Source organism: Molothrus aeneus, chromosome Z, assembly GCF_037042795.1.
Source record: "Molothrus aeneus isolate 106 chromosome Z, BPBGC_Maene_1.0, whole genome shotgun sequence".
NCBI classification, from domain to species: domain Eukaryota; kingdom Metazoa; phylum Chordata; class Aves; order Passeriformes; family Icteridae; genus Molothrus; species Molothrus aeneus.
The window spans coordinates 69,010,695-69,035,620 of NC_089680.1; the positions used below are offsets into that span (position 1 = coordinate 69,010,695).

At 47.3% G+C, this 24,926-nt stretch overlaps 1 protein-coding gene across 1 annotated transcript; it reads left to right on the top strand.

Moving 5' to 3' along the window:
- The first annotated feature begins 518 nt into the window (after window positions 1–518).
- Window positions 519–23,759, top strand: CKMT2 (creatine kinase, mitochondrial 2). Its single transcript, XM_066569358.1, has 9 exons — window positions 519–673; window positions 4,671–4,869; window positions 5,805–5,900; window positions 10,213–10,434; window positions 13,539–13,624; window positions 16,114–16,237; window positions 19,030–19,164; window positions 19,544–19,669; window positions 23,640–23,759. The coding sequence occupies exons 1-9, from the start codon at window positions 519–521 to the stop codon at window positions 23,757–23,759; spliced, it is 1,263 nt and encodes a 420-aa protein (XP_066425455.1).
- The last annotated feature ends 1,167 nt before the right edge of the window (window positions 23,760–24,926 follow it).

Genomic DNA, 24,926 nt, shown 5'->3' on the forward strand with positions numbered 1-24,926 from the left:
AGCCCTCCTGCAGTGTCAGGGGTGGCTCTGCTGGAGCAAGGGGGATCTGTAGAGAAGGATGGATTCTGCCTCTGAAGATCCAGGGGAAGGAGAGGCAGCTGCTGTTCCTCTGGGGAATCCAGTGCAGAAGCCGTGCTGGTGTCTCCAAACCCCTGGATTATATCTGGGTAGCAATGCTTGGCTCCTCCCTCTGGGCTCACATCTCCCAATGGGATGCTGTAGTTCTTATCAGCCATGCAGTGACATTCAATGGCTGTTATCAGCAATGTCCCCTCCCGAGGGAGGTGTGAATGTGGTCACTCAAAGAGAGAGATAAGGCAAACTGCCCACTTGCCAAAGGTAATCTGCCATACAGATGGCAATGGAAAACATCTTGCATGGCAATCTTCAACATATGTCTGTGACAATCACCTATTACACAAGTTATACCACATTAAAATAACTCCCAGAAGCCCTCGCAAGGAGCAGGGAGTGGTTTCAGGCCGGGCTGACCGTGGCTGTGCTCCTTGCAGAGAGGAATGGCTGGCACCTTCTGCCGTCTGCTGGCGGGGCGCGCGGCGCCCGCGCTGTTCGCCGCCGCGGGCACGGGCGTGCTGGCCACGGGCTACCTGCTGGGCCAGCACAACTCCGTCAGCGCCGCCGTGCAGGAGAAGAGGAAGCTCTTCCCGCCCAGGTAAGCACAGGTGGGCAGGGAGGGGGTGCTGCCACAGCAGCACAGCCCCAGCTTTGGGTGTGGGACGCAGAGCCAGCGCTGCTGGAATAACGGCGCAGCGCCGTTAATAATAATAATAATAATAATAATAATAATAATAATAATAATAATAATAATAATAATAACAATAACAATAAGCAGCGGCGGCACCTCTGAAATAAACACAGGCAGGAGGTTTTTCTCATTTTCATGCCGTTATTTAAAGTGAGCAGCTCGGGCGGGGAGAACCGACAGGTCTGCGCTCACGCCACCCCTGCTCCCAGGAGGAACTCCTCCTGACCAGTGGACAAAGCTGCTCTCTTCTTCCTCCCAGGAGGAAGAGGAAGGGTGCAGCCTTGTCCCCTGGTCTGTGGGCAGACAGGGAGATTCCATCCTCATGAAAGCATCGGGAAAATCCATTATTCTTTCAGTTTGACCTTCAGGGTCCTGCCTCTAGCGAGGTCCTTCCTCGGCTAGGTCAGGGGCAAAAAAGGGTCTCAGCGTCTCTGCAGGCTCTGGGCTTTGTTCCTCACGTCCAGACGTCACTTTGATTCATCAATTTTGTGCTGGCCCATTGTTTTAGGGGTTTTTGGCTAGGTTTGGTGAGGGGCCTCTCCCGTTGCGTGCTGGATCCGATGTCATTTGCGTGTTGACTCCACTGTCTGGGTGTCATCTTCTAGGAAGCAGCAGGGTGTCACTCGACAAAAAGGTGGAATTCTTAACCAGGTAGTTAACGAAAACGACAGCTGATTACAATAACAAACAGTCAGAACTCCACCCTGGCAGCAACTGGCCCAACCTGTTCACTCTGAAACCCTTTAAAAAAAATTGGCAGCTTTTCCTACTTATAACAACCTCCAGATCCAGGCGGCTCCATCCTGTCAGGGATGCAAGGATGCCTTGGAGTGGGTGCCTAGAGCACAGGCAAGATCAGGATAATAAAGTGGGTGTTTATTAAAGGCCTTCAAAAGGTACACCTTGGGCTGTCAGAGGCCTCCCAGAGGCTACACCCAAGATGGACAATGCTCACGAGTTTTTCACACAATTACTTTTCACACAATTAAGTTTGGACCATTTGCATTTCAGGGGTTAATCCTCCAGTTCCAGCTTCAGGTATTGAAGTAATTTAGCCCCAGTTTCCTCCCCCTCAATTCACTTTCATTTATATTTTCAAGGCCTAAGGCTGTAGGGTGCCCTTGAGTTTCAGGCCCAGAGGAATTGCTTTGTTTGCCTAAAATGTGAAGACACTAATTCACACTCTATATGGAGCTCAGAGTTATACCCTAAAGCACGACAGGATTTGAAGAATTTAAAAGCTACAATCCTAAGGCATCAGTGAGATAATACCAGCTCTCAAATAATGCCCCCAAACTAACCAAAACCAACACTGCTGAATGGCAACAAGCCCAATATATGCCTCACGTTTAGTGCTATATCATTATATTTAACTCATCACCAGCCAACAGCTTTGCAGATCCACCTTTTGGACCTGATCATTGTATGGGCTCTGCTACAGGGCAATGTGGAAATATTTTCTCCATGCAAGCAGTAATAATGTCTTGTATTACTGCTGTACTGGAAATACTCCTAATTCTGTTACAAACTGACTGGCTGATGGTTAGAAATTAATTACAGGCCTTTTTCTCTGTAGATTGACTTTGCCGAAGGTAATGTGGATCATGCTCTGACAGACTCATTTTGTTATTTAAGTAATTTATACAATCCTAGCTAAAATATATTCCTAGAGAAGTACCACAGTTGTACATAAAGCAAATCACTACCAGTACAAGATAGCTGGGGACTGACAGAGTTGAAAAATCCCTTGCTAAAGCCTAACATCTTTATTTTCCCTGGCTTCATTCACCCTGCAGCTTTCTGGAAATAATAACGCCAAATTAAACCAAACCCTGATATTTCAGAAGAGGCATTCAGACCAGCTGGCAGGTCACACAGTCCCTCTGATCTCCAGGAAGCTGTGAGAGCACCTGGGGCTGTGAACTACAGAGAACCTCTTCGTCTAAATTTATATTTCTGTCTGGCTGAACAAGTCAGTGCTGGGGCTCTGTCCTGCCTGGCTCAGATGTCCCAGTGGGGCTCTGTGCCCTCTCAGATCTCTTTGTGCCCCATTTCCCTGACGGCCCCACAGCACAAAGCACAGAGCAACACGGGGTTTGTTCAGCACCAGCACCTTCCTTCCTTCCTATAACCCAATGCAGCATGTAATCCAAGGATAATCACACTTTTAGCTTCACAAAGTGTCCAGGGTGATGCCACAATCTGTCCTTACAAACGGATTTTGGGATGGTTCCTTAATTGATCTCAGAGTGCAAAAAGCTGACACGGCACAGGGGTTTGCAGTAATAATCAAACAAAAAGTGCACCTTTATTGAAATGACCACAGCAAATGCATTAAGGGGGATGGGGGAAAAAGGGAAAAAATAAGGAAAAGAGAGGGAGGAAGAGAAAGGAAGGCATATAGCTACCAAATGTCCTTTGAAGTCCAGTCAATGAGGTTTGTCTGGTCATGTCAGGGGAGATCGCAAAGACACTGCTCAAGCCAAGGTTCTTTACAGTCAGCAGTAGGCAAGAGCCATTGTCTTCTTGGTCCAATGGCCACACCTGCAGGCAAACATCTCCCTTTGGTCAGCTCGCCTCCCCCACACACCTGCCCTGGGTTGGGGATCTCAGTCCTTGGGAGGAGGGAGCTTTCCCAAATCGGGTCTCATGTCTCAGTGCTTGAGGGAGAGGCTTCTCCCATCTCAGTCTGTTCGCCACGGTGGTTGCAAAACAGATGAGGGGTCTTATGTGAGGACCACCAAAGGTTACCCCAGAAGAGACCAGCCAGGCTGAGAGGTGGAGAAATTCCAGGCCAATTGTTGCAAAGCAGGTGCAGGTGAAGAAGGACAAGGTGCCCCTTCTCCTTTCACTGGGTTCAGTGTCCCATGGCAGCAAACACGTCTGCAAGCAACAGCTTGGCAGGCCAGAAGCTCTGCTCAGGCCTCAGGATCTTGGCAAGCAACCATCTCCAGCAAAGCCAGGACTCCCACCAGGGTCTTTTCAGTCGTCCCAGTTTCTGTCCTTTCACAGATTGTGAGGCAGATGAGAGAAACTTTGGACAGAGACTCACAGGTGACTGTCCAGGGCACACTTGGTATTGGAAATATACCAATATAGCCCAAATGGGACTTGCCTGAGCTTGTCTGGCCCTTGCTGCTTGACCAAAAGGTGGCAGCTGTGGTATTTTACCCCAGAGACACTTTTGGCCAGCTGGGTGTGTGGTGTTTTACCCCAGAGACACCTTTGGCCAGCTGGATGTGTGGTGTTTTACCCCAGAGACACCTTTGGCCAGCTGGGTGTTTTACCCCAGAGACACCTTTGGCCAGCTGGGTGTGTGGTGTTTTACCCCAGAGACACCTTTGGCCAGCTGGGTGTGTGGTGTTTCACCCCAGAGACACCTTTGGCCAGCTGGATGCTGCAGCTGGGCACTGGGGGACAAGCCCAGGCTTGCAGGAGCTCAGGTTTACCTCGGTGGAGAAGCTTTCAGGCCATGGTGAAGGAAAGGAGTCGGTTCTGATGGAGGCTTTGGATCCAGAGCTTTATTCTGGCCCTCAGGCCTCTGAATGCAGCACCAGCTCCAGCAGAACTCCCTGAGCCTGTGGTTGCTGCTCCTTTAACCCCGGGGAGAGGGGCAGGGAAGGGGCAGGGAGCCACCAGCCAGGTCCAGGAGGGGAGGGACAAAGGGACAAAGGACACCTGGATGGCCCAATGCCCCCCAGGGGTGGAGGGCATCTTTTGAATTGTGCCAATCACTCGAGGCCCTTCTGGAATGCCAGGATTGACAGACAGTGCACAGCAGGGGTGAGGGAGGGAAAGGAGAGGTGGCTGACACACCTGGGGAAGAAATCTTCAGGGAGAAACCCGGGGTATCTGAGGCAAACCATGACATCACACCCCAACACCGCGTGCTCTCTCCCTGCAGCGCCGACTACCCCGACCTGCGCAAGCACAACAACTGCATGGCCGAGTGCCTGACCCCGGGCATCTACTCCCGCCTCAGGGACAAGATGACCCCCAACGGGTACACCCTGGACCAGTGCATCCAGACCGGGGTGGACAACCCTGGCCACCCCTTCATCAAGACGGTGGGCATGGTGGCTGGGGACGAGGAGTCCTACGAGGTGAGAGGATTCCGCGGGACTGGCCGGGTCTGTGCTCGTGCTGCTGCTCCCATCAGATGGACACAGATTCCCAGGAGGGGGCTTGTTCCTAAGACAAGTTGTGTCCCTGAGGGTACACACGCGGGGCAGGCTTGTTTTCCCTATTTATCCCTACTTCTCCACGTTGGGAAAAGCAGGAACATGTGGTATTACCACAGGCGTCCTCTGTGCTGCAGCTGAAGGTAATAAAATATACCTGCTTGGCAGCAGCTGCTACCTGCCTCCAGCAGCTCTCCTCCTTCCTGCAACTAAACCCAATTTATGGCAAAACTGTCCAACTCTGAGGCACACCAAATGAACCTAATGTGGAAATCACATTGCGAAGCAGCAGGGGCAGAAGCAAACAGAAATGTCTTCTGGGCAGTGCCAGGCATCACGCTGGCTCATGAGGAAAACTGAAGACAAACAGCATCAGGGTGGACAGGTCATTTAGCTCTGCAATGAAAAGTGGAAAACAAAAGGAAGATCTCATTGTTACTGACCCTATGGTCTGCTTCCTTGCTGCCTGTTCCTCTGCAGCCTCTGCAGTGTCCCCCTGAGGGTGGCCTGGGACATCTGCCACTCCAGACTCCCAGCCCCTGGGTTTGGGGTGCCTGTGCAGATGCGCCACTGCTGCTCACCTGCAGGGGCTGTGCTGGGGCACACCTGAGCCAAGTGGCTCTAACCAGGACCGTCCCCACAGCAGGGAAGACTCGGGGCACTCCTGCATGGCTTAGAGGCAAGAGGCTGGGGGGCTCTGGGGGTGTGTTCTGGTTGGAAATGCACCCCAGACCCCAGCCTGGCTGCTGGGTCCCTGTCTGGGGTAACTGCAGACAGGAACCTCTGCCTGCCTGCAGCTGCTGTGAGGATGTTTCTGTGATGCCGCAGACTCTCTCTAGATTCTCCTGCCTCCTCAGGTGTTTGCTGAGATTTTTGACCCTGTCATTAAAGCCAGGCACAATGGCTACGATCCACGGACGATGAGGCATCACACGGACCTGGATGCATCCAAGGTAGGACTGAGATACAACGAGACAGGAAAGGCTCTGAGATGCTTATTCCAGTGATGATGCTGTGTGCAGCAGTACTTTCCTTTTTCTTGATCCAGCCATGGAGACCCAGTTTCATGTTTAAGGAAATTGGGATGCCAGTCGTGGCCCTGCCAGCTGCATCCCTTGTTCTCAGCAGGGAACTCCTTTCTTTGACTTCTTCACACTCCAGCTTATCTGCATGACATGCTGGGTGTCAAGAATATTTTATTTCTTCTTGTGTCTCCATCCTGCTGTTTCACATCCTCTGATAAGATTTTAGCGTGTCCTCCTTAAATTTAACACGGTATTCTCTAATTGTCCTCCAGTGCTCTGGTTTGTGTCACAGTTTCATATATAATAAAATATATATAATATCACTTGGACAGGTTGGTCAGTGGATGGCCATACACTGTTTTTAGTTACACAAAAGCCTTTTTTACATCTGATGTTTTGCTAAGGTCTATAACACAGTGTTGGAATGCCAGGCTCTTTCCTGCTCCAAGGTCAGGGTGAATAATACTCAGGAAAGGTTGTTTTTGAAGTCTCACTCTCAAGTTTATTATCCTTATCTATTACAAACCCAGGAGATGTGAGGTCTCCCTAACAAATCCAGAAAGTGCCCCAAAACGGTGTCTGTTCAAGGCTACTTCAGTCCCAATTACCCAATAATAATAATAAATTATTGAAAACTACCCAATAAACAGTTGACATCTATATTATTCATGCTTCTAACCCAATTATGATCCCCCAAATCCCACAATGCAGACATCTTTCACCCTATTAGAGAAAACCACCCAGATTCATGAAGAGGAAGAAGAAGGTGCAAAAAAGACACCTAACTCACACCCAAAATTCTCCACCTTGGCTCCCATATACTAAAACCCCAAATCTAAGTTTCTTCACCCTGTGAGATCACACATTTCTAACCAACTACACACCTGTGTTATTAATCAATTTTGAAAACCTTTTCCACACCCTCAGGTCAAATCCCTTTTGGGTCTCTGCCTTTCAGCACAGAAAATTTAAAATTCTCAGCATCCAGGGTTCCAACAACACAGTACATTCATCACACTATTATTTCCATAAGCAATACATAGATATTGTTATAGATGCATATTATATGATTGGCTCTTCACAAATATTAAAATGAAGGCTATATGTGTTCTGTTGGAAAATTATGCTGTATTAATCTCTTTTAAGTAGTGTGGCAAATATACTTTTTTAGACTATAGCATAATATTAAAATAGAAACTATGTGATGTTTGTAACTAGCTCAAGGAATGGAAAAGATAACCAAGAAATTCTTTGCATTATCCTAACTGGATAGAGAAAACAAAAACAGACACCAAGATCCCAAGAAAAGAATTGTTGCCTTCTTATTGGGAAAGCTCAGACTTTGAGGAACCAAGAAGGTTGATTTACAAGATGGGGGGGAAGCTAAAATTAAGCAGAAACACCCTGGTTTGAAAGGAATGTTTGAACCATGTATGAGATATATGAATATGCAAAAGGCTATAGCTTTTTACGAGTAATCTTTTGTCAGCAAGGTGTGCTTTGTGGCAGAGTACCAGGCACCCAGACATCCGTAATTCTTTGCTTTTTATTGTCTCTTATTGTCCTAATTTTTATTACTATTTTCATTACTGCTTTCATTACTATTAAACTTCTAAAATTTTAACACAAGTGAATTTTGTTTTTCCCAGATATTATATTCATTAGACTACTATTTCCACAAGCCACACAGTGCACACTTAAGCCGACAGATTATATTTTTCATACTAACATGCAGCTAAAAAAAGTTACAATTGATACTATCTCTAAAGAGTTATAATCACTAACAACATGCATAGGCTAATACATGTTATGAATGAGGTCCCTATATGTCTAATTTAATAAACCACTAAATTAAAATGTAGCAGCAATTTTGATTGAGCAGCAATTTTTTATAAAACAATACAATCCAATATGATCAAGCAGGCACAAAAAGAAATTTGGCAGTGGTTTGGATAAAACATAAGCAAAACCAATTGATTGGGGTATGGGGAGGGTTTTTCTCACCCTGCCTCATGTACAAAAGGCAAAAGGATCCAAACACAACCTATGTACTCTATGCTAATATATTTTCATCAATATTCTCCTGTAAATCTCCTCCTATTTTTGATTCTTGAAATCTATGTCACCATACTGCACAGCACATGTTCCAGTTGTTGCTAAGGGGTCTTTTGGCTCTTCTGATGAAGGCTTCTCCTCATCATCACTGTCCTTTGAACAACCCCACAGGCTGCACATGCGCCCCTAGTCTTGTGTTATAGAAGCCAGCATTATATTCCAAAAACAAGCCTTATTATTTCACAGATACCTGGAATCATCCCAATTTTGTCCATTTCAAGGCTGACTCTCTATTTTTGCCCAGGCCTATTCCATTTTGGGATGTTACTTATCTCATACTACATCCTGCCTCCTATTTTCCCATGAACATCTGAAAACATCTGTTTCATGGCACTAATTACATCTCCTTTTCCTCTATCACTTTTTTATTGTATTTGCGAGGTGCCCCTATGAAGGAAGGAATGATGAATCTGACTCCATGTTCTCAGAAGGCTAATTTATTATTTTATGATACTATATTATACTAAAGAATACTAAACTATACTATACTAATCAATACAGAAAGGATACTTACAGAATGCTAAAAGGATAATAATGAAAACTCCAGACTCTTTCCAGAGCCCCAGCACAGCTTGGCCCTGATTGGCCAAAGAGTGAGAACAACTCACAGCCGAATCCAATGGAACAATCACCTGTGGGTAAACAATCTCCAAACACATTCCAGACAAGCAAAACACAGGAGAAGCAAATGAGATCAGAATTGTTTTCCTTTTCTCTGAGGCTTCTCAGCTTCCCAAGAGAAAAATCCTGAGTGAAGGGTGTCACTGGAGGACACAAAATAACACGATGCACACACACTGCTGATCTCAAGGCAAAAAAAGGAAGTTTAATTCTGACTCTAACATTTATAGATTTCCAAAAGTGACAGTGGATTGGAGGGTGAAAGTGCCACCTCTCCAATGACACTGGACAAAGCAACAGTCCATCAAATTTCTCCTCCTCCATAAAAGAATGAAAAACAATAAGTTATTTACATAAAGTGTGTGAGAAAGTTCGTCATATGTCAACATCAGAAGGCTTAGAAAATCTTTAAAAATCGGGGCAATAGAAGGGATTTTTCAGAAAACGTATTTGCCACACTTTTTAACAAATGTTTTCCAAAATGTATAACCAATATAGTTACAACAGTTAGCACAAATCACACTGGTTTATCACGCACATAAATGCGAAAGCCAATACTATCAGAGTCGTTTTGCAGATTTATCACACACATGTTATATTTGCCCAATTATCCAATCATCAAAAAAACCAAACAATATTAAAGGTAGCAGCAATTTTAATTGAATAGCTAGAATATATAAAATCGGATACACTTGAAATATTGACAATATAATTTGATTAAAAATAAGGGACAATTTGGTTCCAATAATAGCACATATGCAAAGGATAACTGCAGGCCATGGAGTGCAGGACCCTTGCCACCTCATGTATGAGCTTGCCAAGTGAAGATTCCCCCCTTTTATGCCATGTGTCAATGCCATCTCCTCCCATTTTCGATTCATCACACTTCCACCTCCGCCCTCACCACCACCTCTACCATGCATGTGCCACCACTCGGTTTGGTGGTCGTCACTGATGAAGGCCTCTCGTCTTCCTTGATGTCCTTTAATTCACCTTTGGGTTCCACATGTGTACCAAGCTAGTATAATGTAAGCCAAAACTAACATAATATAGGATAATATTATATTTAAGCATCAAAGCAATAAATCTCATATAATTAACATTTTCCGGGGACCCAACCAGATTTTCATTTCTGTTAATTTTTAGTAACTGTTATCTCTTCCTTTTCCTTGAACATCTGCAGGAAAAGGCGGGGGGCGGGTGGGGGTGGAACCCCCCCTCTCCCTTTCTTTCTTGGCATTACACCTTTAAACTGTTTTATTATTTCCAAAAGTCGAATTACTGTATCAATATTGATTACTGTTTCAATTCTGTCAGCACGGAATCATACCTACTTTACCACGCACCTAGGTGTGAAAACCAATACTATCGGGTCGTTTCGCACCGCAGATCCACCACGCACATAAATCCAAAAGCCAACACTGTCAGGACGTTTCGCACCGCAGGTTTATCACGCACACAAAGGCGAAATCCAGCATGACCGGGTTGTTGTTGTCCCCCTCAGATCACGCACGGGCAGTTCGACGAGCGCTACGTGCTGTCGTCGCGGGTGCGCACGGGGCGCAGCATCCGCGGGCTGAGCCTGCCGCCCGCGTGCACCCGCGCCGAGCGCCGCGAGGTGGAGAACGTCGTGGTCACTGCGCTCTCCGGCCTGCGCGGGGACCTGTCCGGCAAGTACTACAGCCTCACCAGCATGACCGAGCGGGAGCAGCAGCAGCTCATCGACGTGAGTCCACCAGGGTAGGGCTGGCGGGGGTAGCACGGCCAGGACGGACGGAGGCGGGAGATCTCTGTAGCCAGGGCGTGGGATTTGGGGTTTATTGCAAAGGGCCTGGGTGCAGGGCCCTGCTGGAGCTGCCAGGCACAGCTGGAGCAGGACTGAGAGAAGAGAGGGGGAGAGAGGATGAGAGGGTAAGAGGGTAAGAGAGTAAAAGGGGTAAGAGCATAGAAAAGGAAGAGCTAAGAGACAAGAGCTAAGAGACAAGAGGTCAGAGTAATAGGTAAGAGTAAGAGGTAAGAGTAAGAGGTTCCCATTACAATACCATAAATCTTCTGTGTTGAATATTCTAATTCTCACTAACCAATCTAGTACAAGATACAAATCCTACAGCATTTACATACAGCCTGTAAGAATCATTACATTACCACACTGGGTTACATTTTAAACCCTGAAAACTCCTCTTTGGGCCCCTTCTGCCAAGCTGTAGGGTCTGCTCTGAGCCTTGGAGCTGCCTGCAAGCAGAGGGTGTTGTTCCATCAAGAGGGGATCACCTTCAGCAGCCACACCATTGTTTTCCAGTTGTTCAGTAACTGAGGGATCTCAAGGCTTGCTTTCATTTCAGTCTCGCTTGTAGTTTCCATATTCCCAAAATCTTTTGCCAGGCAATCATATTTGTAAGGCTTTCCTGTTTCATCTTGCCCAACACGCCAGCAGCGCCTGCGCAGGCTCGGGTTTGGTTTAATCTCCGCTTTGCCCGCGGGCGCACGCTTGGCTGCCCAGCCCAGCGGGATAACAGCATCATTAACCAGTGCCTAATGGGCTGCCAAGGTTTGTAACTTAGCAAGACACCCAGGGTCTGTATTTCTGCTAAGTACAGCACTGTGCGGGTCTGAGGTGTGGATTTATACCCTAGAGAGCGAGGCCAGTGTCAAATCAAATCCACGTGGCTGCTGCCACCTCTCTGGACAAGTAAAGAGGTAAATTCAGGACCTTTCCTTGAGCAAACTGATAATTTCTATATTAACCACTCTATCTAAAAGTATTACACTGAGATAGGCATTACACAGTATCTGCATTCCATTCTGTGGGGGTGGGGGGCTTTGCCTGTGATTCCTCTACGTCAAAATGTAGAGGAATTCCTCTACTAATTCTAATTTCCCAAGACTTGGCTGTAATTTCATAAGTGAACACTACACAAATTCTAATTTCCGAAAAGTGGCCGTAGCCTATTTGCACCCAAGTGACCTTTTCCCAGCCCCTGTCATTGTGCTCAAGGAAATGAAGGACCAGGCCCACAACAAGAGTTTTCATTGTCACACAGATGGAAAGGCAAGGATTTTCGTCATGGATTTTGTCACAGCATGTGACGTGTCGAACAAAGCTTGAATGTGCATTTTAAGTGTCCAAAGGAATGGCTGTACCCTCTTGGCTATACTCATGGCACATTATTCCATAACATCAACCGAAGGGGAGCTGATGAAGTAACATAACTATTTATAACCCTGGAACCAGGTGTCTGGATTAAGCAGGAGTTAGGAATTTATGTAAGGTCAGTAACTTTTTTAATTGAGTGTCCCTGGTGATATGTTTATTGACAAGATGTTGATGGAGGTTTTATTTTCAGCAGGAGACAGCTCCTCAGGATGTAGAGGTTGAAACGCGAGTGTGGAAAATGTAATTCCTTCATGGTTTAAGGCTAAATCCTGTGGGAAGTGGAATAGGCTTCACTGATTCAGCAGCACTTTATCTCATTTTCTTTTGTTTCATGGTTGATAGCACAAATTTGTAGAGATCAGACACTGATGTGCTAACCTGAGATTCATTCCTTACCTCACACCAGTGCTTGCCCCTCCCGCAGCTCAGGACCAGGCTTCCTGCCAGCCTCTAAAGGCACCATCTCAGCTCTGCAAGATCAAAGTTTGTTTCAGTGAGATAAATGAGGGCTATTTGAATTGCACTCAGCACAGAAGGCATTTGGTGTTTTGCAGATTTGGGCCATATGCTCACGAGGAAAAGTAACATCTCTTTTCTTGCAAAAAGGGGGATTTTTGTTTCAAGCAAAGTGTCAAGTGGAGCAAGCTGAGGAAGGAAATTTGGTGTCCCTTTGAAGAACAAAGAGAACTCTACACCTTTTCTTCCTGCATGGTTGGAGTTCTGCATGCACCATGTCCATTGCAAAGCATTCAAAGATGAGAACCAAAGTGAAATGAAGAATATAATAATAATTATTACATTCTCCATTTAGGGGAAAATGCAGTAAAGCACATCAGTGTGTCTACCATGTCATATGCCTTCTGGATAGATTGCCTCACTATTTCTAGTTAAGCCCTAGGTTTAAAAAGAAAAAGAATAAAACCAACAACACTGCCAGCAAAAAACCCTCGACATTTGATATGGCAGTGTTGAAGGAATTAAGAAATACTAGTTTTTTAGCACACACATGAAAATCAATATAAAATACGTATTTTCTTTGCGGGGAGAAAACCCAAAGCAAATTGTTTTAAAAATTCTAAACTATTAGGCACGGGGCAAGCTGGTGGCACAGCATGTGCTACATTTATTAAGTCACACACAGGAACATAACAAGACTGTGATTCCAAAAGGTTGAGATTAGCACTGATTCCATTCCTACCTTGAGGTCACGCTCAGAATAAATACCTAAATCTCCATGCTGGAGAAGCATCTTTTCAGAACTAGCACTTTTTATTGTTTGGTGTTTGTTATTTTTTTCCCCAATGTTTAAAACTCATTGACTTGTCCTATGCTGAAATGTGTCTGAATGCAGAGGAGATCTCTGTAGCCAGGTCCTCCAGAGCATCCTTTGCTCTGTGGGCTTCGGCCCCAGCACTCATCCCTCCCTACACCTGAAAAATGTTTTTGGCAAAACATATCAGCGAGCATCTGTGAGAGTTAAGAAAATCTCCTGGGTAAAGAGATTTTAATTTCCAGCAAAGGAACCAGGCTCCCAGGCTGTACTGTGTGATTTGCTTGTGCTTCCACTGCCCTCACAAGAATGCACTGGGCAGCATTGCAGTGCTTCCTGGATAAACTGGAGCTCTGTTCTGTTTTCTCTGTCTCTCTGCCTCCCTCTGGCCCTGTCCTGTGCCCAGGATCACTTTCTCTTTGACAAGCCCGTGTCCCCTCTGCTGACATGTGCTGGGATGGCCCGTGACTGGCCGGACGCCAGGGGGATCTGGTAGGTTCTGTGACCTGCAGGCTCCTGTGTCCTGCCCAAGGATTGTCTTACAAACCTCCTTGCTTGTCCTAACCCTGCGCGAACTCGGGCCCCTACTCACAGCATGCCCAGTTTGCTTCAAAAAGAGAAAGGTTTTAATTCCTGCACCCCTTTCCTTCCAAATGAGCTGGATGAAAAGGAGACAGGCAACTTGGATTTCCTGCTCTGTTCTAGGTCTGTTTCTACTGCCCCAAACACTCGATTTTGGGCCCAAGTACAATATCTGCTGTGGAGATGAAGGGGTAACAGCTCTGAGAGTCCAAACCAACAGCAGAGGATGGGGCAGCTGTGCAGTGCATCCATCCTGCTGCACTGCAGGCATTGCCAGGTGCTAAAACCCTGGAGAAACAGGCAAAAAGCATTCTGAGGAATCACCTGGTGTGATACCTGATCACCCCCAAACCCAGCGACCTGCTGGAAAACTGTGAGGATTTTTTAATTTCAACAAGCTTCCTATGAGATTCAACATGGTGCAGATTCTTTGGTCCCCATGGAAGTCTGAGGAAAAGGATAAAGCTTGAGGCACCCATTCGTTGTCTCTACAAACAAAAGTACCAGCAGCATAATTGCTATCCAGGGATTTCCTGAATAAAACAGACCTGGGTTTTGGCTTCTTTTGCATGTGACATATCAGGGAGAATGGAAGGAAAAAAATTAGTGTGATTGGAAAGTACTTCTGTAAGCCACATCTTGAAAATCTGCCTTTCTCTTGCAAGAAATTGCTGTCAAAAAGTGTGTACACTGTGGAGATAATTTTGCTTTTGATGATCCTGTCCTTGTCATGGGCTGCAGGGCCATTTCCACCAACAGCACTGTCAGCAATGGCACAGTTTAAATGCATGGTCCTGAGAGCAATGGGGACACCTGCTGAACTAAAAGGGGAGGGGAGTTAGGCCAAGCTCAGACTATTTATAAAACCCTCCCTCAGCATTAGTGCACGACTGAGGAGGAGGTGACTGGACCTGGGCTGACCCCAGTGTCAGGACACAGGATGTTTACACCTGCTCAGCATTGCACTGGCCAGCTCCCACTGCAAGAAGAAAAAGGAGACGTGGCAAAAGGCCAGCTGAAAGTCAGGCTCTCAGTGATCTTGAACTTTCACTTTCATGTGCCTCAAACCTGGTGGTATTTCACTGCTGGCACAAATTAGTCTGATGCCATCCATCACCCTCTACGTGCTGTAGGAAAGTGTCAGCACCCAGGACACCCCTCTGTCTGTCCTGAGCAGCCCAGACCCTGCCAGGGGGCTCAGAGACCCTGGCACAGAGCCCAGGATGCCCCTGTGGGTTTGATTGTGACCCCTGGGGCAAGTTACCAACCTTAGAGGAAGATCTGCAAGCCAGGACAAATTAAGCAGAATGACAGTGAATTTATCATGGGTTGGAAAAGTAGATTTTGGGGTTTTTAGAATGGGGGTTCAGGGGGCAAGATGGAGGGATCTGGGCATGTCCAGCCTTTCTCCTTCTTCTTGGCCTCCATCTCCTGGGTGATGTTGGCACTTTTGGGTTGGTTTAGAGTAGGAGCTCACTGTCTAACATGGGTGACAGGTATTGGGAAGTAACTGTAAATATTGCACAGGTAGTTTTTAGTATAAAAAGATAACCCTGCCCTGGGGCAGGCAGAGTGCCTCTGAGTGTCCTGCTGAGCGGACCTGGGCAGGACAGGAGAAAGGATTTTATAGATAAGGAACAATAAACAACCTTGAGACTGAGAAATGCAGAGCCCTGACTGCTTCTTCAACTGCTGGGCTGGGAACAGAGACTTCCTAACACATCTTGGGGTCACTGTGAGCAGCAGAGACCCAGGCAGGAAGGCAGTAGTAGGAGACTGGCCAAGCAGAGGAGAAAGCAGGAGAAGGGACCCAGCACCTGACAAAGCCAGCCCTGGCTGCCTGTTTGAGGCAGGAGTGGGTGTTCAGGGGTTCTGTCCTTTCTGCCTGAGCAGAAAGGACAGAGTGAAGTCTCATGAAGGATCCCAGACACATCCCTGGAGGGATGCAGACACCCAGTGCTCCCAGGGACACTGGGGTTTGAGGCAGGGGAGAACAAAATTAAATTAAATTAAAAATTAACTAAGTGCACATTACTTGGCTCCCAACAGCATGCGTTTGGGTTTTCTGAGAGCTTCCCTGAGGACAGAGGGGGCAGAGCTTGGCTTCTCCCTCGGCTGCATCCCCAGCTGTGCTCCTGAGGGAGCCACAGCAGCATGATGTGACACAAAACTCTCCTCACACTGTGCCCAAGAGGCCCTGTAATGCCATAGGGATGCATGAGGGATCCAGTGGTGGAACCAGCCCCAATCCCTCACTCCAGACAGCAGCTTCATTATGACAGTTTAACATCTCTGCTGCTTGGGAAGTCTGTGATAAAACTAAGGATGCTGACAGTTATTTCTCAGGGCTTGCTTTTTTAAAGACATTATTTTATTTTTTTTTCTCCCCTCTTGACTAGGCACAACAATGAGAAGACATTTCTCATTTGGATTAATGAAGAGGACCACACCAGGGTGATCTCCATGGAGAAGGGTGGCAACATGAAGCGTGTCTTTGAAAGATTCTGCCGTGGATTAAAAGAGGTAGTGTCTCAGTGAGTTCATTATTCCTGTTTGTTCACTGCTGTCACCCCTGCTCACTGTGGTTCCCACTGAGCTGACATCTCCAGGGGCAATGAAATGAAGTCACATCAGTCCACGCAACAAACCACATCAACACAGCTAAAGCAAGAAACATGGGCAGATTAATAGCTGATTTGTAGGGGAAAATAAATAAATATCCTGTAGTTGCAGGTCCCCAGCTGGGTAATAATTAGTATTGACTCCATGATGCTCAGAAGGCTGATCAATCTTTTATTATACCACAATTATTAAGAAACTCCTTGCCCTTTCAGAGAGTCACCATACAGGTGGACCCAACTGGTCCTTGAATCCAAACACCATCACCATTGTCTAATTAGGAAACCACCCTTTGGTAAGCAAATCTCCACAACACATTCCACATGTGCACAGCAACAGGTGCAGCGAGTGCAGATAAGAATTGTTCATCATTATTTTCTCTGATCTTCTCACAGCCTTCCCCAGGACAATGCCTGGGAAAGTTGCGCACTGCCCTTTGGGCCAGAGAGCTGCTGCCACAATATACCTTCTTTCTTTTCTTTTCTTTTCTTTTCTTTTCTTTTCTTTTCTTTTCTTTTCTTTTCTTTTCTTTTCTTTTCTTTTCTTTTCTTTTCTTTTCTTTTCTTTTCTTTTCTTTTCTTTTCTTTTCTCTTCTCTTCTCTTCTCTTCTCTTCTCTTCTCTTCTCTTCTCTTCTCTTCTCTTCTCTTCTCTTCTCTTCTCTTTTCTTTTTTCTTTTCTTTTTTCTTTTCTTTCCATTTTGTGCCTGCAGACTGTGGGAAATCATAAATGAAGCACTTTATTTGGATTGTTTGATTTGCTTGATTGAAGACTTTATTTGGCCCATCCTCCTGGCTCTTATTTCTGAGGCTGGGAGCAGAGTGGAATCTGCTGAAGTTGTGCACAGGACTGAGGGTTTAGGACCCACTATTTCGGGGAGAGATGGGGGTTTGTGATTAAAATACTAAGAACTGATAGTCAGGGCTCGTGGGTATTATTTGGGTTTAGCTAATCACAATGATAAAACAGGCTTCCAGGGACAGGGTGTGGGTTAAAATAGTTTTGCCCAGATGATCTAGGTATGATTCAGGTTGGGTCTGGGCCCAGTGCAGCCCTCTGACCTGCTCTGGCACAAAAAAAAAAGTTGATTTACCAGAGAAATAGAACTTTACTGTGCCCCACAGGTAATATCAGGGATCCCTGGAATGCTTTGGGTTAGAGTTAGGGTTTGCAGTGGGTTTTGGGGCCCAGAAAAACAAAGCCATCTGATTTATGCTCTGGTGGCACCAAGGTGGTTACTGAGAGTTTCCAGGGTGGTTTCCAGGCACACCTGTGAGAGTCAGCAGTGCACAGGTGGTGACACAGCCCCCAGGTGTTGTCCCCAGGTTTGCCTCTCGTGCCAGCCTGTGGACATGGGCATGGAAAGTGGTGGGGCAGCTTTAGGGAGCTGTGCCCTCAGCAGGTGTCTGGGGCAGCAAATCAGGTCCAGTTTCCCACCATCCATTGTGTTACCCTCACAAAACATAGAAATTATCCTAGGAGAGTAATTTATTCTGTATCCTCCTACAGACCCGAAGTGTTCAGCTGTATTCATAGGAGTCCTGTGAGCATGAGCTGGTTTATGCATCCAGTTGTCCTCAGGGGGAGATGGGAACTGAACTGAAATTGTACTGGGTTTGCACAAGCACAGATGGGTGAACAGAGTACCAGGTTATTCAAAGGGCAGTAGAGCCTTGTGATTTTCCTGCTGGTAATTATTTCACTCTCCTGTCAGTTCTGGTCAGAGACCTACAAAGGAGAAGTCTTACCTACAAGCTGTGTTGTCTCCTTATAATGGAAGTGTGGCACTTAAGAGGCCAAGTGTTCTCTTCAAGGAGTCATGACATCAGCTAGAAAACAACACAAACCCCATGTTCAGGTCCCTGTGTTTGCTTCATAGTGTTTGAGTCCTTTGGGGTCCTGTGTTGCAAACTTGGTTCAAAATTACTGAGTTATAAACAAATGGCAAAGGCCACAACTCTTAAGTGGAGACTTGGCTCCATGGGCCAAGGCTTTACCAAAACACCACGACAGGGAGTTCTCTGGTGAAGTGACCAAGAGCCTGCAAGATAATTTCTTGCATTATACTTTTTTTTCTGACCCAGAGATGGGGCAACTGAGAGGTGTTTTCAAAACTCTTATTCCATTTTCAGTCTCATTTGAAGGGTGAGACAATACAGATGTTGTAATTCACTCCATCACAACCAGAAGCCAACTATTTCCTAATTACAATACATTATAAGAGTTTCTTGGCCTGTCAGCTTTGGCCACACCATGCTGTAGATGCCTTAAAGCCAGTTATCTAAAACTACCCCTCGTGGGTGTCACTACAGTGCATCTTTCACAGTTCTGTTTCTCCACAGTATGCAGCCTTATTTGCAAGGCCGCCCTTTGTAGCTTGTTTCTAGCTCCATTTCTCTCTCAGCAATGTCTGTCCATTCATTCCATGGCATTTCTAAGCCAGCATTTCTTGTCTCAAAGTTTGCACACTGTGTGAGCCTTCTGTCACGCTTTGAGAACTCTCCATAAATCCATTTCCTACATCAGTAGTCATGAGAAGGCGGTGAGGAAATCCTTCTGTTTACCCGAGGAGTGCAAACATTTGTATCACACCTAGACCAGACTGCACCCAGCTGTAAATTCCTGCCACTCCACTGGCAGCTGGCAATCAGACGCTTGTGAATCTGCCCCTTTTTGTTTTGTTTCTGTGCCCACGCAGGTGGAAAGGCTGATCAAGGAGCGGGGCTGGGAGTTCATGTGGAACGAGCGCCTGGGCTACGTGCTGACCTGTCCCTCCAACCTGGGCACGGGGCTGCGCGCAGGGGTCCACGTCAAGCTGCCCAGGCTCAGCAAGGTACACGGCACTGAAATGGGACAAAAGTGACATAAATGTGACATGGTTTAAGTGTGACATGGGCCAGCTCGCCTGGGGTGCAAGGGAGCAGAGGAGAAATGAGAGCTTACGGAACTGCACATTACCAGGATGTGTGTAACGAGGTCTGGGGATAGTGCATGGCTAAAGGAGCATGCTGTAATCCTGCGAATTGCTGCATTTGTTGTGGAATTCAATCTGCTTAGTGGGAGGCCACACAGAGGGGCTGTAACCAAAGGAGTGAGAGAACTGTCCACCTCTGCCTGTGCTTGTGGCAGCGCTGTGAGGGTCACAGCATTGCAGTGACTCAGTACACACACTGGAAGGCACAATGGAAACTCAAGGCTGTTTCTCCTGACAGGACCCCAGGTTCTCCAAAATCCTGGAGAACCTGCGGCTGCAGAAACGTGGCACCGGCGGCGTGGACACGGCAGCTGTGGCTGACATCTATGACATCTCCAACCTGGACCGCCTCGGGCGCTCTGAGGTAAACTGCTCCTCTTGGGGTTTCCTTCTCTTTGGAGCTTCCTCCCTGCTTTTTAGCTGAGATCTGTACTGGTATAGGCCAGCTTCCCTCTGCTGAGCTCAGTGGATCCGTGGCAGTTTTTACTCCTCGTGAATCTGGCCCAGTGGAAATGCTGACTGAAAGGAGAACTGTTAACACGCATGAAGTGCTTGGTAAATGCTCCTGTCCTGGCAGTGAAAAAAACCCCAGCCCTGAGCAAGCTGCACAAACATGTGCTGAGGATCTCCATGAGGGTATGCAGGTGCTGGAAGGAAGCAGGCATGGGGTCCTAACCCACACAGGGACTCAGGCACTAAAGCAAGACCTGGTGAAGGGTGTTGTGCTGAGTCACACACTTCCTCCAGGGTTACACAGCAGCACAAAGCTTCCACCCCACAGTGACTGAGGAGCTGGGGCTGTTTTCACATGTTCTCTGTGGCTCTCAGACAAGAGAGCTGTGTGGTCTTGGTGTGAACAGCCAGGTGTCTGCTGAGGAAGGCAGGAGGCTCCCCTGAAATGGAAAATGCAAACCCCCTCCCTCTGAATTGTTGTAATTTTGAAATTAAGGGGCTCTCAGGCAAAGATATTGGAGTAGGAATAACAGGTCTGTACTAGGAAAAATAAAATAAAAATGAAATAGTACAAACAACAGAAACAAACCAGTGCCAGGGTCAGAGCATGCCCTGTCCCCCTGTGTGTCAGGGGGTGGCACAGCCCCATCCCATGGGGGCTCAGCCCTCCTGCAGTGCCAGCTGTGGCTCTGCTGGAGCAGGGATCCTGCACAAGGGGGGAGTTTTCCTCTGCAGCTCCAGGGCTGCTGGAGATGGGCCTGGGCTCCCTCTGGCCATGCAGGGCAGCAGAAGCTGCTCCTCTGGCAATGCACTGGGCAAAGGCTGCTGGGCTGTCCCAAAGCTCAGATTGGATCCAGGTAGGAATGCTTGGCTCCTGCCCTGGGCGGAGCATCTCCCCATGGGATGATGGGATTGGATCAGCCCTGCAGGGACACTCAGTGGCCATGGACAGGAGATAATTAATAATGAATGGCCATGAACAGCAGAGATCTCCTGGAGGGAGGGCTGGCTGTGGGAGAGATAAAGAAAACTGCCCCACTTCTGCTTCCATCTTTCATTGCAACCTAGGCTCTGTGTTTAAACCAGAGACTGAAATCAGGGCAAAGATTTAACAGTGAGCCCTGAGCCTTCCCTGTAGGGCAGAGGCTGCAGTGAGGTGGGTGCACCTCAGATGTTTGCTGCAAAGCCATTTCAGAGAGAAGGAACATTTGTAGTCCCAGAGCGTGGAAATGACCCTGCAGCCTGGAGCAGCTGCTCCCCTCCTGCCAGCTCGGCTCCCATGCCTCACTCCAGCTTCATGCTTAATGATTTTATGAGCCAGAGCAGTTCCTAAGAGCACAGCTAATGAGGATGGGGGGAAACAGCCGTGCCCGGGAGCTGCTGCTCCTGCCACAGCTCTGACTGAGCCAAACCCCATGGCTGTGGCAGGCTGGGTATGGATGCAGGCTGGTCCTGGTGCTGCAGCCCAAGACCTGGGGCCAGCCCCATTCTGGGCAGGTTTTCATAACAGAAAAACAACCCTGGGATAATGCACCTGGGTGACAGCAATGTTAACCCAGCCCACAGTGCCCTCCCTTCCTGACTCACCTGCCATGGGGACAGCCCAGCCAGGTGACCACTGCTCTCTGATCCAGATGTGCCTCTGAATGTCCCCATGGCCAGAGACACAGGTCTGGAAACTTCAAACATTGAAGTTTAATGCAGGCTCTTTGGATCCAGAATGAAATAAGTAGCAGGAAACAAAATAAATAAGAGTGAAATACTATTAAGCTGTATTATTTGCCAAAACAGCCAGTGACAAACACATCTATTAACACCTGAGACATCATCATGTGTGTTTTATATTAAAGTAACATTAATAATAAAAAACAGGATTACACAGCATGATGAATTGAGTCCTGCTGACAGACAGCCTAAGCCTACAAATTTTTGCTTCCATGAAGAGTTCCACTGAAGTCAGTGATGCCTCCTATAGCAAGGATCCAAAGGATTAAGGCAACAGCTAAGACAGAAGCCCTACCTTGGAGATTCACGAAATCTAAACAAGACAAGACATACCCAAGGGGATAAGAAAAGTTTTATTATAGGATAAATTTTTTCAGTACATAATTAAATAAATGCCATTATGCGGTAAATGTGTTTGCAGAACTGAATTATGCTCCCAAAGGTGCAAGATAAAACTCTTTGTATTCCTGCTCTTTTTCAGTTACTGGTCAATGCAAACTTAATATGAAATTTGTTTTCTTATGGAGGCTGCAAATTCAGACCTCTGAATTCCCAACACAGCTAGTCTGTAAAAGACAATAAAATAAACTGCTAAGCCACTGAAATGCTTTATAGTAAAAACAAATCCCTTGAAAATCAGCAACTGCCACAATAAAGAGACAATGGGATTTAGTCTTCACACTTGGTTTCAACAAGCCAGTGATTAAAGGTTGCTAATGAACCATTTCATGGAGATTAAGAAATACCAGCTTTATCTTGCTGCCTCAGAGTGACACAGGGTCTGTGGTCCTTAAATGTGTGCTGGGGACAGGGCCCCTTGTGTTCTCCAGCAATGTTGAAACAGGTTATGAAGACACCAGCACCCCCTGCCATACAGTTTTATGAATTTTGGTGCTTCTCTGGGCCTGGAGTGAATCCCACCTTTGGCAGTGTCACTGATGCTTGGAGTGGCTGCCTAGAACAGGGGCTAGACAAGATTAAGGGAAGAAAAGCAGCTATTTATTAGAGGCCTTCAAAAGATACAGTTTGTTTGTGCTTTCAGAAGCCTCCAATGGACTACACCAAGGTGGTTGATGGTTTACCTTTATGAGTTTTTCATAAAGGTAAAAGTTTGGTCCATTTGCATTTCAGGGGTTAATCCTCCAATTACAGCTTCAGGTAATGAAGTAATTTTCTCCAGGTGTGCCCCCCTCAATTCACTGCTGTTTTCATCTGAGACAATAAGGTGTCCTTGAGTTTCAGGCCTAGAGAGAAATTGTTTTGTCTGAATAAAATGGGAAAACAGTAGGGAAAACACGGTATGGAGTTTAGAATTACACACTAAAGCAGTACAGGATCTACAAAATGTAAAACCTGGATCCCAAGGCATGAACTGCGGAGTGCTGAGCTCTGTGTGCTGAGCCTGGCAGGACGGGCAGGCTGCTCCCCACGGGGCCATGGCCACCTGCAGGGGAAGGACACAGCTGGGCTCTGTGAGCCCCCTCAGGCACTGTCCATGTCCCAGCCACACCAAGGACACCCACCCTGAGCCCCGGCAGCATTCAGGGCTGGTGCGAACCAGGACAAGCAGCCTCCTTCGTGCTCCCCTTGCACCACCATCCCTCCCAATTCACTGCCACGCCTCTGTGCTCACACACCCTGCAAGCATGGGGCGTTTTGGGCTTGGGAGCTGGGGAGACACAGCAAGGACTTCAGTGCTTCATCAGGCACTGCCTGGCAGGGCTGAACACTCACAGCACAGCTGCTCGGTGCCCTCACCCTCGTGCAGAGTGGGGAACACTCGGGGCCAGGCGTCCCTGCTCAGCGACGCCCTGCACCCTCTCGGGGGTCATGTTTGAAACAGGTCCCTCAGCTCCTGCCTCAACACCTTGTATAGGGACTTCTGCCTGGCTGGTTTGTTCCTCTGGGAGCACACTTTGGTGGAAATAACTTTAGGGACCTAACTGAAAGTTTCTGCTGCTCAGGGCAAGCAGGAGAATGGAATTACTGTGGCTTTGCACAGTGTGTACTCCCTGAGCCAGAGGCGGTGTGAAGTCTGTGGCCCTCCTCACTTTCAGCTTTGTCTGCTGTGGTAACAGCACAAGCCAACTTCCCACTCTTCTATTAACAGATGAGCTAAACCCTCTGGTACCACAACTCTCCTCTTGTTGTTGTAGGTGGAGCTAGTCCAGATTGTCATCGACGGGGTGAATTACCTGGTGGACTGCGAGAAGAAACTGGAAAGAGGCCAAGACATCAAGGTGCCACCCCCCCTGCCTCAGTTTGGCAGGAGATGAAGTTGCTGGTGATGGCCGCAGCTGAGGGCAAACGTGGCTGCCTTTGTGATGGAAAGGCATCCCTGTACATCTCTGTATAAATGCATTGTGTAATAAAACACTGCCTGACACCTCAGGTCTCCTCCATGCCTGGCTGCACCACAAAGTGCTCTGGGTGCAGCTTTATTGGGGTTTACCCACACAACCACCTTGGGATGCTCTTTTTTGCGGGATTGCTTCCCTTCCTTGGCTGGTGATAAGGAAAGTACCACTTCAGCTGTGCAAAAAGCACAAATCTCTAATTCTATGGAGCACTTGTGGACATATTTACAATGCCATCCTGCTCATTTCTGCCCTGTGCCCTTGGCCTGCAGCAACCTGGCCCAAAACCCAGCAGGCAGATCAGTTTGCTGATATTCTGCATCTCACCTAAACCTGCCCAGCTCCAGTCCCCTCCTGCAGCTCTCAGCCTCAGAGGTAACAGGGTTTGGCTCAGCTGCCACTCCCCAGAGTGCCTGAGGATGTGTTGCCATGCCAAGGGACATCTCCATGCTCACCATGGTCCATGTGCTCAGCAGCACAGTGGAAAGGAAAAAACCAGCAAGGGCTGACAATCCCACTGATTGCTGCTCTTTTTGCATATGGAAACGCAGTGCTTCACAGCCAGAACACCAGTTCCCAGGCAGGTCCCTGGGTGAGTCATATCTGCAGAGCTGTGGCTGGATAGCTGGCCCATAACTGGCTACAGACTTTTAAAAGTCACAATTGGAAGCTAATTGAGAGCTACATGGTGAATTAGCTGCTCTTGAAAATCAGCAGCAGGGTGTGCTGGCTCAGAAGGAGAGCTGCTGAGTGTGGAGCAGGCTGGAGCTTCCATGTGATTACTGTTACTTCCTCATCTATGCTGGGCACATTCCCTAGCATTTTGCTGCTGGCTTTCCAAATGGTGGTTAATAATAGTAATTCTGGGGGAAGGAATCAGACTATTGCTGATTTTACATAGAAGTCAAATAAGCAAAACTGGAAAGGCTCCACTGTTAGCCCTCCAAAACTCTCAGGTCAACACAAAATCCAGCTGTGGGCCAAGTGTCCTCAGATTTTAGCCTGTATTTTGCTTTTCTCCTGCTGATGGAGGAAATGGCAGCACAATGTCCAGCAGGCTGCCCCTTGCTAACAGCAATCCTGAGG

Bases quoted from the DNA above. Each gene is read 5' to 3' on its own strand.
- CKMT2 (XM_066569358.1), top strand. From the start codon at position 519: ATGGCTGGCACCTTCTGCCGTCTGCTGGCGGGGCGCGCGGCGCCCGCG. The intron at 16,238-19,029 runs GTAGTGTCTCAG...GTGCCCACGCAG, and splicing joins TCTGCCGTGGATTAAAAGAG to GTGGAAAGGCTGATCAAGGA. The intron at 19,165-19,543 runs GTACACGGCACT...TTCTCCTGACAG, and splicing joins AGCTGCCCAGGCTCAGCAAG to GACCCCAGGTTCTCCAAAAT.